This window comes from Trichoderma camerunense (genome assembly GCF_050948025.1).
Source record: "Trichoderma camerunense strain CBS 138272 chromosome Unknown V8C40scaffold_15, whole genome shotgun sequence".
Lineage (NCBI taxonomy): Eukaryota > Fungi > Ascomycota > Sordariomycetes > Hypocreales > Hypocreaceae > Trichoderma > Trichoderma camerunense.
Genome location: NW_028145355.1, coordinates 46,908 through 62,564, shown reverse-complemented (window position 1 = coordinate 62,564; position 15,657 = coordinate 46,908). Strand labels below are relative to the sequence as shown.

At 53.0% G+C, this 15,657-nt stretch overlaps 5 protein-coding genes across 5 annotated transcripts; 2 read left to right on the top strand and 3 right to left on the bottom strand.

Annotated features, from left to right (window-relative positions):
- Positions 1-93: 93 nt before the first annotated feature.
- V8C40DRAFT_63254 (hybrid sensor histidine kinase/response regulator) lies at positions 94-4,919 on the bottom strand. Its single transcript, XM_083223216.1, has 3 exons — positions 4,471-4,919; positions 1,203-4,289; positions 94-1,113 (listed from the first exon to the last, which is right to left on the bottom strand). The coding sequence occupies exons 1-3, from the start codon at positions 4,536-4,538 to the stop codon at positions 414-416; spliced, it is 3,855 nt and encodes a 1,284-aa protein (XP_083070371.1). The 5' UTR covers positions 4,539-4,919; the 3' UTR covers positions 94-413.
- A 1,271-nt stretch (positions 4,920-6,190) lies between these two features.
- V8C40DRAFT_251534 (uncharacterized protein) lies at positions 6,191-6,485 on the top strand. Its single transcript, XM_083217207.1, has one exon. The coding sequence runs from the start codon at positions 6,239-6,241 to the stop codon at positions 6,464-6,466; it is 228 nt and encodes a 75-aa protein (XP_083070370.1). The 5' UTR covers positions 6,191-6,238; the 3' UTR covers positions 6,467-6,485.
- Positions 6,486-7,146: 661 nt separating this feature from the next.
- On the bottom strand, positions 7,147-9,520 carry V8C40DRAFT_251532 (uncharacterized protein). Its single transcript, XM_083217206.1, has one exon. The coding sequence runs from the start codon at positions 9,175-9,177 to the stop codon at positions 7,471-7,473; it is 1,707 nt and encodes a 568-aa protein (XP_083070369.1). The 5' UTR covers positions 9,178-9,520; the 3' UTR covers positions 7,147-7,470.
- Positions 9,521-9,850: 330 nt separating this feature from the next.
- Positions 9,851-11,900, bottom strand: V8C40DRAFT_63234 (general substrate transporter). Its single transcript, XM_083223215.1, has 2 exons — positions 10,393-11,900; positions 9,851-10,338 (listed from the first exon to the last, which is right to left on the bottom strand). The coding sequence occupies exons 1-2, from the start codon at positions 11,657-11,659 to the stop codon at positions 9,944-9,946; spliced, it is 1,662 nt and encodes a 553-aa protein (XP_083070368.1). The 5' UTR covers positions 11,660-11,900; the 3' UTR covers positions 9,851-9,943.
- A 949-nt stretch (positions 11,901-12,849) lies between these two features.
- Positions 12,850-15,551, top strand: V8C40DRAFT_251528 (glycoside hydrolase superfamily). Its single transcript, XM_083217205.1, has one exon. It carries the CDS (start codon positions 13,514-13,516, stop codon positions 15,485-15,487), a length of 1,974 nt encoding a protein of 657 aa, XP_083070367.1. The 5' UTR covers positions 12,850-13,513; the 3' UTR covers positions 15,488-15,551.
- The last annotated feature ends 106 nt before the right edge of the window (positions 15,552-15,657 follow it).

Here is a 15,657-nt window from a genome sequence, read left to right as displayed (position 1 = left end):
GAAATGTGCGTGTATCTATTGCAACTCTGTTGACAAAGAGAAAGTAAAACCACGCGTTTGTTCGTTTGTAAGTGCCCGGCGAGATTTGTCTGATTCAAATGTCGCGTAATTTTTTTGTTCGTTTTTGTCTTCTGTTTTTAGATTCGCCCCGAGTAATGACAGTCGTAAAAGTGAAACCCGTGTCTGTCAAAGATGACCGATGAAAAGAAAAGAAAATCGATGCCCTTCCAGAACCTATCCCTTTTAGCCGGTGTGGCCTGTGAACCTGTTTTTGCCCTTTGACACCCTTGAATGTATACCTCCTTCTGAGGTTGAGTACGATTAGAAACAGAAAACCGAAACCGGAAAGAATAAAAGGAAATGCAAATTAGTATAATGATGAATAATCAGAAATGACAGAAGATTCACTGGCTCTAGGCCATATGAGTCCCGTTCTTGGTCACAACCACCAAAGGCTCCTCGGGAAGCAAGCCCCTGGACCGGAGAATCATGCCCAGCTCCTTAAGCTTGACGGGCTTGGTCAGGAACAGATCGACGCCGCTGCCAAAGGCCTCCTGCTGAGCGCTCTCCGAGGCGAGCCCAGTGAGGGCGAAGATGATGGCGGGTTTGATCTGGTTGTCACGCTCGTAGGCACGGATGCGGCGCGTAGCCTCAAAGCCGTCCATGATGGGCATCGACACGTCCATGAAGATGTACTTGCAGTGTTTCGGGTTGAGCTTGTACGCGCTCAGGGCTTCGGCGCCATTGGTCGCCGTGTGGTAGGGGCGGCCGAGCTTCTTCATGTAGATGGAGAGGATGTCGAGGTTGATGCTGTTGTCCTCGACGAGCAGGAACTCTGGCGTAGGTTCGCAGGCGGGCTCGGGGTCTGCAACGGGAGCGTCGACGACGGCGACGCTGGGTTTTGCGGGCTTCTCGCCCTCGGTGAGGAGATTCTGGAGCGCTTGAAGGCGCGGCGTCGGCGCTGGCAGCTGGGTCTTAACGTTGCTGAGGAGGTCGGGCACCACGGGGAGGAATTCCTGGCGAGGCGTGATGGGAGACAGTGGCATGGCTTTCAGTTCACGGCCGCGCTTGAACGCCAATGCCACTGCTTTGGCGAGTTTACGGGGCCCCATACTAGGTAAAAGAGAAAGGCAAAGTCAGTGAATGGTAAAGGGGGAAAGGAGGGTCAACATGTAGTATTAGGGACAATGGATATTACTTACGGCTGAGCAACGAATTCAAAGATCCGGTGTGCTTTGACCCGTTCAAATTGCGCCGCGCTCTTGTACGCCACTAAGGTGTTTTTGCATAGCACCACACAGGGCGGTCCTTGCATGAGATTCTCCAATGGAGAGTTGGCCAGCGTGTCTTCGATCCAGATGACGCAGTCGGGTGGCTGTTGTTCAGCCTCGGCCTCGGTGATGATGTTGAGACCTAGCCAGTCGCGGCAGATGCGCTCAACCTCCCCGAGCAGCTCCGTGATGCTCCCATCCAGCATTCGTCTCTTAGCCCGTCTGCCAATGTCGAAGCCCAGAAGACGCACGCGAAGGCCTGCGGCCTCGGCAACGTGCTTGTCGAGATCGCCCTCGTTCTCGGCGAGTAAGGGGGTGCCGTCGGGAGGCGTCAGCGTCTGCATGAGAGGCAGCGAGACCTTGACAATAGTGCCCACGTTGACTCGGCTGTCGACATTGACGCGGCCCCTAAGCTGCGACGTAATCTGCTTGACAAAGCTGAGGCCCAGGCCGGTTCCGGGGGCGAGATGATCCTCTTGCGAGAAGGGCTTGAACAGGTCGTTGCGCAGATAGTCCTCTCCTATACCCTTGCCAGTGTCGGACACGATGATGTGGACGATGGCGTCGGCAGACGATTTGCGCTTCGGCTTGGACTGGGTCAGGCGCACTTTGATGGAACCCTTTTGCGTGTACTTGAGCGAGTTGCCGAGCAGGTTCATGACGATGCGTCGAATGGCGCCGGGCTGCGTGTAGAACCGCCAGTTGAAGGCGTGATCGATTTCCAGGAAGACTGTCACTTCGCCCAGCGCAATCTTGCCGTTGGAACCCAGCTCCTCCATAGCTTGCATGGCGTCCAGACGGCGCATAGCCGTCCAGTCCGACGAGTGCGCTGAGTTCTTATGCTTGGCGAGCTGTAGGGCCATGTGCATGAAATTGAAGCCGGCGTAGACGCCGTCCATGACCTCTTCGACGATGCCGTCCAGGCGAATGTGCTTGTAGAGACTAAGCATGCCTTCTTCGACCGATCTGGCTGTTCCTGGTCGTAGTCCTCTAGGCTCCGACGCTTGACCTCCTGTACGTCTCGTCTGGATAAATCTATTAACCTTGGAGTAGTCGAGGAGGTGGTCGACCGTGTCGACAAGTGTGCGGCAGCAAATCTCGATGGTGTGAGCGATGTTGCCTTGGAAGACGGTTAGTTCGGTGTCGCGAAGCAGCTCGATGCCCAGGACGGCTCCGTGCAGGGGAGAGCGCAGTTCGTGCGATAGAGAGCTCAGGGCATCCGATTTTGCCTGGTTAGCTGCAAAAGTCTTCAAGCGGAGCGTCTCTGCAATGGCCAAGATGCTCACGGCCCTCAGGAAATTCAATTCTCCTCCCACAGTGAAGATGCGAGTTGGCGTCAGGGTGTAGACAAAGCCTCCCGCACACCACCTCTGCTTTCTGGGATCCCACACGGGGACAAAGGCAACGCTCCTGGCCTTGGGGAACACTTCCTGGATAATCTTTCCCTCATTGTGGCGGGCCCAAGGTCGCCTCTGTCGCTTAGTCTGGGAGGTGTCGTCCTGAGGAGGCAGCGGTGGATCAGGCTGAAGGGGCGAGATCGCGTCCTGGGTGAGGTCCGTCAGCCAGCCGTCGTCGTCGGATGAGTCGCTCGACTGCAGCTCTCCGTTGACACCAAAGTTGAAGATGTGACCCTTGGGATATCGCTGGAGGAGCTTTGCGAGGAACTTCTGCGGCATGTTAATCCTCCGAAGCGAACCATCCTCAAACTTGGACCGCCGGCTTTCCGTTGCGGCATATCCCAGCACCTGAGCTGTTGGCCACTGCTTGGCCTCGGGGTTGGTACCGTTAGTACCGCCGGTGTTGGCACCAACATCGCCTGCTTGAGACTCTAGCTCTGCATCTTCTTCGAAATCGCTGCCGCTGTCATCGTCGTCTTCATCGTCATCGTTGCTACTGCTGTCGATGTCTCGGAAAGACGGGTGGCCTGAGGAGCGACCCTTTCTCTTACCATATGAGCCAAACGATCCAGGGGCTGCGTCCAGGAAGAGACACCCATCCGTCTCCAGCGATTCGCGGATAATCATGGCTGCTTCAGAAAACGTGTCCATCATTGGGTTGGGTCCTGGAACAAAGTTGTCGGCCCATTTTGTCTCTGCTGCTGGCTTTCCTGGGCGGTCCTTTTTGCGATTGGGGTCGAGCCGGTCACCATCTGGCGAAAGAGATCTCTCAGAGTTGGGAGTTGAGTGAGCGGTCGCTTCGGAAACAGGCGGGCCGTTATTAGTAGTCTCAGCTTCTCCCATGAGTCCCTGTCGAGCTAGAAACAAGGCGTCCGGAGTTTCCGTAAACGTCTCCCTACCGGCAACAGAGGCCCAAGAAGATTCAGTCGCCTTTCCTTCGACGAAGTAGCCGAGGCCTCGAATCATGCGCTCGCTCCGGCGGTAGGCCACCTTTGAAAAATTGGCCTCGAGATGATCCATGATGGCCACGGACAGACTACGCATCAAATTCGAATAGCGGTCGATCCATCTGCGATCTGGTTCTGGGCTCACAACGCAGAGCACGCCAATGTTGATGCCTCTCTGTGTTCGAATAGGCACAGAAGCATAGAAGCGGTGTCCACCTCCAGGCCGGCAGTACGGCTTCATCTTGAAGCGCTCGTCAGTAGCGAGATCCGGCACCACGAGGACCGGCAGCTGGGTTGGATCGCCGTCATTTTCGCAATGATCAAACTGAGATGGGTCTGTGAGGATTGCGTTCTCGCGCGCTCTCTCAAGACGATCTGACTCGAGAAGAGTATACTCGCAAGTGCTGTGGGCGCGAGGAATGGCGGTACCAACCATCCAAAGGCCCAGATCGGAGTCATCTGGTGAAGTGAGCAGCGTCCTAGTTGCTTCAGCGACAAAATACTGATGCTCCACGTCAAAAAGGGAGATGAAGGCTCTCTCTGTGCCCGTTTGGAAGACGGCCAACTGAGCAAGGGCGGTCAAGACCAAGTCTCGCGATGGCGTCAGATCAGAGCTTGGCAGAGCGACGCCCGCGTTGTTGACCTTGGAATTCGACAACAGTGTCGGGTCATATCTATTTTCAAACATTGTATTAGCGGTTGATTCTCCCACAGCGGTCAGTGGTGGCTATCTGGCGATGAAGGCCTTTTCCTCTATTCTCTCAGGCGATGTTTTCGAACAATTTCAACCTCGTATCTCAAGCCAAAGGAAGGGGATTGACGCAGTAATGGATTGCTTTATCATGTCAAACTCACTTGAACGTCTCGCGCTGGCGTGTTGCTTCCGACACAGCCCTGTAATGCGGCAGGGGGCGACCATCCATCGTCTGGTGCTGCTTCTATCCGACGTGCCAATGGCGTTGTGCGGGAAGGGGATTTTTTCCTTTGAGGTCGTACAGGTTGGAGTTTTGGCCGAATGAAGGCGCGCGGCCAGGCGCTGCTTCCGAAATCTCAAACGCACACCGAAAAAAAAAAAAAAACGCTGCAACGGCCCCTTGCAAAATCAAGCTGCAATGTTACGTCGATTGACGGGATCCACGAGATCGGAAGAGAAAATTGATGCTCTCTTGACAGCTCCCGAACCTGCCCAGTTACCAGACCAGCGGCGTTGACAGGCTCAGAGGCTACTGGGATGCGTATGTCCTAGTGTTGATGATGGAAGGCGAGAGTCGGAAAAAGACGAGAGATGAGAATGATGCAGGGCAGGGCACAGGGACGGCACGGCACCCAGGATGCAGGATAGGGCGGAACCACAGGGTCAGGCGAGGTTGAAGGACTGCAGTACGAGGGGATCAGCGGTCGTGGTGGTCCCGCAAAATCTCGGGCGGAGGAGTTTCGCTTCAGTCTCAAGCGGGAAAGGCTCGGGACTTTGATAGACTACAGTAACAGGCCTCGAGGTTGATGGGTGGCAAAGGGAAAAGGTGAAGTGAAGAGCAGTTGACAGGTGAAAATCAAAAGAGGCCGGGTCTGGTTTGTAGTGTGCTGGAGTGGCCTAGAGCTCCCGAGAGAAATAGTGCAGATGGCGGCCGAACGGCTGTTACGGGTGTAATTTGGCCGGGCGTAACGATTTCTCGTGGCGTTGGTGCCTTAGTAACATGCCACTATCGTGAGTGGAGGCGGCTTTGATTTAGAGGGGGACCCTGAAAAAAAAAAAGGATAGCTGGGGCCGAAGAAGAGACAAGAAGCCCATCTACGGTTGGTACTGTACGAGGCACTAGCCTGGCCCCGATAGAGGCCAGAGGACTGGAACTGGACTGGATCTGGACCCTGAGCGAGGCTGTGGTGGATAAGGTGAACAGGCCCTTGGACCTGGACTCATGACAGCGCATGGATGTCAAATCAGGAGCCCACCAGTAAGACCTAAAGTGCGGAGACGGGATTAAGAGAGTCGGCTCAGTTGGTGATTGAGTTGCTACACACAGACACAGACACAGACACAGACACAGACAGACAGTGAGATGGGAGGCAAAGATGAAAGAGGCAGATGCAGAGGTACGAGTACCCCTCGCATGCAATTCGTTTTCATGCGGGACAACCCAAGACAGACAAGACGGCACTAGTAGTGCGGCAAGTGTGTCGGTCTTATTGGCTGGCGGCTGAAGCCATCGTGGACCGGTGTAAGCTGCAAAGTTGCATTGATCTGGCGCAGTGCGAAGGCAGTCCTTTGTTTCGGCTTCAGCCGCTCCAAAGCAAATATGATATATAGAAAAAGAAAAGAAGACAGAAGAGAAAAAGCAAAAACGACGAAACACAGCTGATGTATCTATACTTCTACATTCTCTCATCTTCAACAAAGTCCGGCGGTGAGACGGTTCACAATCTGGGTACCAGTACGAGACGAGGCCGCGCCAGCCGCTCCAGCGAATGCCGCTTCAGTCACCTGCGGGCGCCAAAAGAGTCTTAACGGTCTCGAACCCGAGACAAGCTCTCGGGGGTTTCTCGCAGCATAAAGTTACTCGTATGTCCTACCGATATACGGAGAGGCTGACGGAGTACCGGGCAATAACAAGAGATGCATTAGCATATGCAAGGGGAGAGCAGTGATTTGTTCGGATCAAGTACACGTCACATTTCTTGTTTCTTAGCATATGCTTTTTTGCTTCTCCGGGGGATGCTATTTGCTTGGGTTTTGGGCTTTGCGACACGACACCGAAAGTTGGGATCAGCGGCTGCAGGTCTTATTGGCATAGATGGAAAGCCTTTTAGGCGTCACCTGATTTTTGATTTTGTAGGGGCTTGCTTGCATGCATGAGCAGTGGAGCATGTGTGCCTGCCGTACAGTCCATGTATGTATGTGCCTGATATTGAATCCGATCCGAGATACCCAGTGATACATACAACCTGGTAGGCGGTATGTGAGAGGTACTTGTACTTTAATTGTAGTCTAGTCGCTTGCTGTTTTGTTCGAAGAAGCCCGACGCAGCTTCCATTTCTAATTTCAACTGACATCATGAAGCGAGAACAAGCGAGTATCTACAGCACCTTCCATGCCAAACTGCAGCTGTCCCGTGACTCGACTCAAACCACACAAAGAAAAAAAAAGAACAGAGACAACACAAATCTTCCATTCTCAACTTCATATGAATCCATTCAACTCTCCTCATTCGCCACATCTCATCATCCCCGTTTCCCGTTGTGGGACTCGATACTCCAGGGAGGCCACGATAGCAACGTTCAAACCCAACTAGAGCACCTCTAAGCGCTCGGCCCCGCCACGCCGCTCCCGCTATGGTCTTGAGACTACGACTTGCCGACGATCTTAGTCTGTCCACCCAGGCAGATGATGGTAATAGCCAGTCAATAGTCAATCGAACATCCCGTCAATCCCGCATGCATGCACTCCTTGTCTAGCGAAACAAAGGCACTGACTGCTGCTACAATTCGCACGGGAACTCGGACATTGCATCCGGCATCCCTAGTGCATGGCATACCGGGGAATCTTCTCCTTCTATCTACTTCTTCTTTTGCTCTGAGAGCCCCTGGCGTGCAACATCGGCCTTCCCATCATTCGTCCACAAGCTTCTGGCCACAAGGTGCGGCTGAGTCTGACACCAACGACACGACACGACGCCTCACACAAACATGGGGGGCATATTGGGACGGGGTAAGTTCTAATATTAGCTGTCGTATACGGTGCCTTTGAGTTGCACCAAGTGCCACAAGAACCCCAAGCCTATGCAAGGAAAATGAAAACAAAAGAGAGACATGCTAATCATGTGCCAGTTTCCTACAGGTGCTACTCTGTATTACTCAGAATCAGTATGAGCTCGACCCAACCATGTCGGCAAAGTTCACCATGGGGTACTGCTGCTGGAGTCCCTCGAGCTTCTCACGCAGGTAGTCTCGCTGCTCCTTTTCTGCTCTCTCAAAGCTGAACAAAAACTTGACCAAAAATGCAAAATCTTCTATCCGGCTACTTATTTCTTCTTGCGTCTGGCCGTAGCCCACTGGCAGCGCAAGCACGTCCGCCGCCGTGCTCGTAATCTCAAATATCTTTTGCAAGATCCCAATACCGTGTGTCACAATGGTGGACACGTTCTCCAGCCGACTGACCAGGGCTCGCAACTGAACAGAGAGTCTATGCGCGGGGAAGTGAATGGACAAGCCTTCGTGTATGTTTTGTGATGGCACCGAGCGAAGAAAGCGGTGCGTAAGCCCAAACTGCCAGAGCAGCGTGCGCATCCACAGCCTGGTCACAAACAGATCGACGTGTTGCAACTCCGTAAAGGACCCCCGGCCGCTGTCAATCAGTGCCTGCTCGGCCTCGGATGCGCCGATTTCATCTTCGTCGAGCTGGGCTTGCTTGCTCTCAATCCATTGTAGTGATACCCCCGGCACGGGCTGCGCCGGATTCTGCTGCGCATTCCAGTACAGCAAAAAGGGTCCGTCCATGATCTGAAACAAGCGGATGAGGCGGTTGAATCCGACATCAATATGTGCCGGGATCGATGTGTCTCGCACTGGTAGGCCCGTAGGCAGTGGCGTCATGATGCACGGGAACCCAGAGAGTATTGTCAGGAAGCGCTCGTGGATAAACACTTCCCAGTATATACGTTGGAACTTGGGCACGTCACGCGGTTCAAGGGGCACTGCGTTGTGTGAGCATTGCTGGACGTGGATCATTTGCACCATCGTCATGGCCTCACGCAGCGAGGCAAAGCTGCGGTCGAAGCGGTTAAAGGCCATCATGGAAACCTCAAGGAAGATGCATGTCATGATGCGCTTAAATGTGGTCCGCAGCTCAGTCAGCCTCCCGTTCTTGACGTCCGCCATCGAGTCTGCTCGTCTATACGCGCTGAGGCCGAGTCGTATCAGCTCCGTCATCTTGGCACCCGCCTCACCATGCACAGTGGGAGTCGTGAGATTGATTGTCACCGCCCCCATTGCGTACACGAACGCTGCGTCGTCGAGGTTGGCGTGCATGCTATCGATTGCCTGGCGCACCTCATAGCTCGTGATGATGGGGCTAACTGGGTACACCTGCTCTTCATATTTGGGCAGCATACCGATGAAGAAGCCCGTGGTGAAGGCAGAATGCTCCAAGGAAAACTCTGCACCAAAGCCACCTCTCGAGTCAAATCCCATACTACTCCCAAAGCCGCTTCCAACTCCAGCTCCAATGCCTGCGCTCCCTCTTCCAGAACCAATTCCACTGCTGACGGGTGATGCATCTTGTTCCGGATTCACTATCCCAGCGATGGACGTGACCGCCGGACCTGGTGGTCTTTCCGGATAGTCAGCCAGCGACGACGTGCTGCCACGACTCGGCGAAGCCGCTGCTACATTTGACTTGTTGCGAAGCTGCGTAACAAGGCGATTGCGAACACTGGGCTTGCGCTTAGTTGATGGCGAGTAGATGCACCCAAGGCCTAGATGTGAGCATTGCGAACAAGGCTGCGTGCTATTGCACTTCACCTTGCGCACCCTGCATCCATCGCATGCTTGTGCTGCTCTGTTACTCATGGAGGATGCGCATGAGATTGAATAATCGGGGGTCCTTAGCTCATGGCGGCACTAATCCGAGCCTAACGAATGGGTCCAGCAGCCGGATGCGAGGAGAGAGAGAGGAGCAGAAAGAGGGAGAAGAGGAGAAGAAAACGGCACAGCGTGGATCGCCCCCGGAGCCGGGATTCTCGGTGTAAGAAGAGGGACTACGGATGGAGTATGGGACGAGTCGCGATGCCGACGCACACACACTCACACGGCAGCAGGATCCAAGGGGAGGCGATGCGGAAGAATAAACAATGGCGATCAGAAAATCACAAACCAAGATTTGTCGGTCTATCCCCCACCGGGTGTATTGTGTATGGCGGAGAGAAAGGTGGGGGGGAAGCGAAGCGGCATGCCTCGCGATTTTATGGACATTTTTTTCAGCTTTTGCGCGAGAACGTGGCTTTTCGCCCCCACGTGTTGCTACAACTATGCATCCATGTGCTTTCGAGCGCTCTTTTTAAAACTGGAGTTCGGAGAACGGAGTACGTGCTATTGCGGAGCGCGATCACGAGTGCAGGTGCTCAATACGGCAGGCAAAAAAGAACATTGAAGGAGACCGTATGAGTCGGACGCTGTAAATGGCCTAGGCCGTTCTGGCTATTATCCATCAAGAGAGACGCGGGTAAAAACAACAACTTGAATTGGGGATCACTAATAAACACTCAAAGTCTGTGACGACAACAAACGAACGGCTTGCTTCGGGCCAGCTCGGTCTCTGTTCCCTAGACGACGAGCTTTACGACTTGGTCGTTACCTGCTCAATCTCGGCCGTGGAACCTCCATCCTTTCTAATCGAAACAGACTCAAACCCGGCATCAATCCTTCCCACGGCAGTGGTGGCAAACTTGCGGGCACTCACTCTCTGCTCAAACAACGTATCCAGCTCACCGTATGTCCTGCCCTTGGGCTCCGGAAGGCGGAAAAAGGTCCAGGTAGCACAGCATAATGCGGTGCCAGCCCAGAAGAAGCCCGTCTTTGCACCCCAGCCCCATGCGGTGGGGTTGAGCATGCGCGGTGTCAGGATGTTGGCAATGATGCTGGCAACGTTGTACATGTTCCGGGCCAACACGACCGACTTGGTTCGCAGACGGGTGGACGTGAGCTCGGCAACGAGGGAATAACAAATGGGACCTATTTCGTGTTACTATTATGGAGACAATATCGCCGAGGACGCGGGAGACAAACCAACTGAACAGTCGTATACAAACGTAAAGATAAGGAGCAAGGAACCGATGCCCCATTGCGCACCCGTATTGGATGAGCCTGCGAAAGACGCGCAGCCAATGGTGAAGAGAATGATGCATGCACATACCTGGCCGGTAAAGAACAATGTTCTTCTGCCGAACCAAGTCATCAGGAACCAAGACATGATGGTGCCGACAATGCCAATACCGTATTGGCCGAGGGACATACTGAAGGAGTTGCTGACGGCCAATCCTGCTTGCTGGTAAAAGTATGTCGAGTATCCCATAAAGTTCGAGCCAGAGAGAGTCTGTCCCATCCAAACCATGCAAACGATTTCGGTGCGGCGAGCATTGATGCCCTTGAAGAGGTCCCAATACGTCGTGCCTGAGGTCAACTCTCTCTCCATCTCGTTGGTGTGAATCATCAGCGATATGGTCTCGTCAATGCTAAAGTCGGCATCTTCAACGTTGCGGCTGGTGAGACGGGCCAATGAATGTTTGGCCTCATCTAGTTTGCCGTGGCGAACGAGCCACCAGGGAGATTCGGGAGCAAGGTAGATGCCGATTATCAAGGGGACTGGCCACATCCACTGCAGTGCAAATGGAATCCTATAGCCCCAATCGTCCGTCCTGGAGACCATGGCACGGAGCACACCAGACGCGATGAACTGGCCGATAACCCAGCAGAGGTTATTATACGTCGTCAGATAGGCTCGAAGATGGGTCGGGCAGACCTCCGAGGCGTACGTGGTTGTCAATGTCTGGAAGATTCCCCACGGGATGCCGGCAAGGATTTCTCCAGCGAGCAGTTGAGGCAGCGATTTGGCGAAGAAAATGATGAAGATGAAACCCGTGATGGCAATCAGCGCACCGATTAAGGTCTTGCGGTATCCGAAGCGGTCGGCGAGGATACCGTTCATGAAGAGACCTATGATTGAGCCGCAGAGCACTCCATTGGTGAGGCCAGACTGCCAAGCGGCCGTGAGTTGGTAAGAGCCGTTAGGCTGCAGGTCTCCAAATTGGCGTTGAAAGGCTGGGTACGCAAAGAGCGACCGCAAAAGGGCCGTGTCGAAGCCGTCCATGATGATGCAAGTCGAGATGAAGATGGACCACAAACAAGCTTTCCGATACAGCTTGAAGGATTTGACAAAGCCCATGTTGTGTTCAGCTTCAGTCGCCGCCGCGGCCTCCTGGACAGTCGAAATGTCCACCTTGGCAGGCACGGATGCCGAGACATGATGCGGCTCTATGTCTTCGTTTCCTGCCATGTTGGCAATATTATGGAGCAACAAGAAAAGGAGAAACTGAAAAAAGGGGGTATCAATCTTGAGGTGAAATAGAGGTTCTCAAGTCATCCACACCGCAGGCTGAAGACTTGGCAACTGAAGTCGGATGAGAAAAGAGGGGGGAAATAAGATCCCAAAGCGGCACTCGATTGGAACTTATATACACGACTGCCAGACGTGGTGAGAAAATCTAGCCTAGGCAAGATTCTACACAATCGTGTAGTATTGGAATTTGGTGAAAAGAAGAAGAGAAAAAATCGTGGCTATTGACGGGATGACATGGAACTTCGAAAGCCACGGCGTGGGCGTTGAGCGGATAATATGGTTCAATTTAGCTCAGGTTAAACTAGTGCGCCACTGCCAGTTAGTCGGACGCATGCCCACGCTCACCTCCGCCAGTCTAAAAGCGATCCGAAGAGTTGTTGGTCATCTCTAGCTTCGTCCGGGGTAAACGTGGAGGGATCATGGGAACCTGCAGGCTTTGTGGAGTGTCGATTGCGGTTCTTCGGCATTCAACTTGGTCCAGTCTAGACTGTTCTGTCGGTCCGAGACAGGGACGTCGAACCAGTCTCTCTAGATGTCAGACAGGTGACTATTCGGATTTAATCTTTGATTCTAGCAACCCGCTACTGATCTGCCTCATATGTTCGAGCTATGTTTCTTGTTATTCATGCGTATTTGTCTGGAGAGCAGCCAACAACTCGCATGGGAACTCTGCATATTTGGAGGGGCTTTGGTTGTGGGAAAGACTCAAACAGGCAAGATACCAATCGGCAACCTTGCATGATTTCGTCTGGGATGGTCACAATGAGGCCGGAGGGGGGCTGACCAGCAATACTCGCCAGCTACCCCATGGGGACCCCACGATGTACTGAGCATGGATACCGGATAGCAGCCGACAACAGAACTCGAACCACTGTCTGCACATTGGCAAGTGTCGGTCCGACATATCAGCTTCAACTCGAGCAGGTGATTCGATTTTGAGCGCCAAGATGAAACTATTTTTCAGCTGATTCAACTATTAGCTCAAAAATTGGTCGTCTCAGAAAGACTTCATGGGAAGACAGTCTCGCTGTCCAGGTAGACCTGGTACGATGCCAACCTCACGGAGACCAAGCTACTTGGTCCAAGATACGTGCTTCAATAACGAGCTCCACTCATTCATACTCTAGCACCGGTTTGAGGGGCAAATACTACTAGTAGGTTGTAATCGGAGTGGCTACAACCTCGCTTCAACGGCACGCGGAGCGAATTATCTCTGCTTACCATCCCATAAGACGCTGCTAGTGTGCTCGAAAATGGGGAATAACGCAGCCAAGGACCCATTGCAAACCACAAGAGCCAACAGTCGCAAGGTCAAGTGTCAGAGCGGCTGGAGAACTTGATACCGAAAGGGCATAGCATCGGGCCGACAATGGTCCAATGGGAATCTCTTCTTTTTCGTCGGTCCGACATTCAGCAAATCATTATCCTCGATTCCCAGTTTGCGCCCTTAGCCTGTCCACCGAGACACTTCCCCCGCCTTTCTTTGGGAAGTATCTACGCCAGGCAAGCGATACGAAGATGGGCTCGGCCAACTATCAACCATTGACAACAGATGCTACTCCGAAAATAGTCAATATGGATTTCGGTAAACATCCGTTCTTCCTATCAACAGACGCTTGGGGGGGCCCGCTTCTTGGTCATGTTCATTCCCCATTGACAGTGGAGTTCCAAGCATCATGCTGCTATAAACTTGTTGAGCGAGCTCTCCGTTATCGCTAGACAATGAAGGCTCACACGGGGGGATTTAAGAGCCCGGTTCGGGATTTTTCAAAGCTTTCCTGAGACTCTTGAATGATTACACCCCTTTTCTTCACCGAAAACGAAGCAAAGTGCCCAATTTCCCTTTCCCTTTTCCTTTTGCAACTGGAAAACTCTCGCTTTATAGTCGCTTTATTGACGACTGTGGACTTATCCAAACCACTTTCTCTCTTACTCTGCTCTCTCTTTTCCCAAGATCTACTTGAAAACATGACTGTGCCTGGACGTCTCAAGTTGTGGTGGAAACATGCCGTAATCTACCAAATCTACCCGGCATCATTCTGTGATTCTAATGGAGATGGAATTGGTGATCTTCCAGGTATCACCTCCAAGCTAGATTACATCGCTAGTCTTGGTGTCGATGTTGTCTGGATCTGTCCCATGTATGACAGTCCTCAGGTGGACATGGGGTACGACATCTCCAATTACGAAGACATCTACCCGCCTTACGGCACTCTACAGGACATGGAGACTCTCATCCGCGAGGCCCATGCTCGAGGCATGAAGATCATGCTTGATCTTGTTATCAACCACACATCCGACCTGCATCCTTGGTTCAAGGAGTCGCGCTCAAGCAAAGACAACTCAAAGCGCGACTGGTACATTTGGAGGCCAGCCAAGTATTCCCCCACCGGCGAGCGTCTTCCTCCAAATAATTGGCGCTGCAAGTTTGGCGGCGACAGTGTGTGGGAGTGGGACGAGCAATCAGGCGAGTACTATCTTCACTTGTTTGCCAAAGAGCAGCCGGACCTGAACTGGGAGAACCCTGCCACCCGCAAAGCCCTGTACGCTTCCGCAATGGAGTTTTGGCTTGAACGCGGTGTTGATGGCTTCCGCATCGACACCGTCAACATGTATAGTAAGCCACCCGGGCTGCCTGATGCACCGGAGTTGGACCCTGGAGCGCCATACCAAGTGGCCGATATGCTGTACTGCAATGGTCCTAGAATGCACGAGTTCCTCAGCGAGATGAATCAGATTCTGGCCAAATACGGCGCCATCACGGTTGGTGAGCTTCCATCGACGCCGGATATGGCTCGCGTGCTACAGTATGTGAGTGCGGAAGCCAAGCAGCTCGACATGGTTTTCCAGTTTGACGTCGTGAACGTTGGATTCAACCGTCCACTGAGGTACGACGCAAAGCCCAAAGACTGGCAGCTGCCCGAGTTCAAAGAAGCCATTGCTCGGACTCAAAATCTGATCAAAGGCACCGATGCTTGGACAACAGTCTTCCTAGAGAACCACGACCAGGCGCGATCAATTACACGTTTCGCAGATGACAGCCCTCAGCATCGAGTTGCTAGTGGAAAGATGCTGGCTCTTCTGCAGGCCTGTCTAAGTGGCACCCAATACATATATCAGGGCCAGGAGATTGGTGCCATCAATGTCCCAGAGGAAGGCTATCCGCTCGAGAATTACGTCGATGTCAGTAGTTGCCTCTACCTTGACTTTATCCGGCAACACCGCAACGGCCAAGGCATGGACAAGGCCCTCACTTCTCTAGCACATTTTGCGCGAGACCATCCTCGTGTTCCAATGGTATGGAATGGGAAAGCAAAATACGGTGGCTTCTCTGAAGAAGCAGAGAAGGCTGGTAAGGAGGTCAAAGAGCCCTGGATGAAGCCTCACCCCCTGGCTGGCCAAATTGATGTCGCTTCGCAGCTTGACGACCCGCACGGCGTCTTGGCCTACTGGCGAAAGGCGGTACGCTTCCGAAAGGAGTATGCCGATCTGCTCGTATATGGCGACTATCGAACACTACGGGAGGAGGACAAGAGTATTTACACCTTTGTGAAGGAGCCGCCATCAAATGGATCGGCCAAGGCCGTAGCTGCGTTCAACTTTACTGGAGAGGAGAGGAACTGGGAAAAGCCCACGATTGAAGAGCTAGAAATTGAAGAGGGCGCCGACGTCAAGTTTGTGTCGATCATGTCTTCGTATGACGGCAAGATTGATGAAGGAGCTTTGCGTCCTTACGAGGGGAGAGTCTACATTGCCTCCTGGTAAGTGTTTCATAATACAGAATAGATGCAAATACAACATTATGCTTGTGAACAGAGCAAGCCAACCCTCTTGCCGGTGGAATAATCGGTGGAGAATGTTACATGTCCTACACCTAGAAGAGTTGAAACCGACAACTCGGAATGGAATATTTATTTCCCGTGTGATCCAGCAGT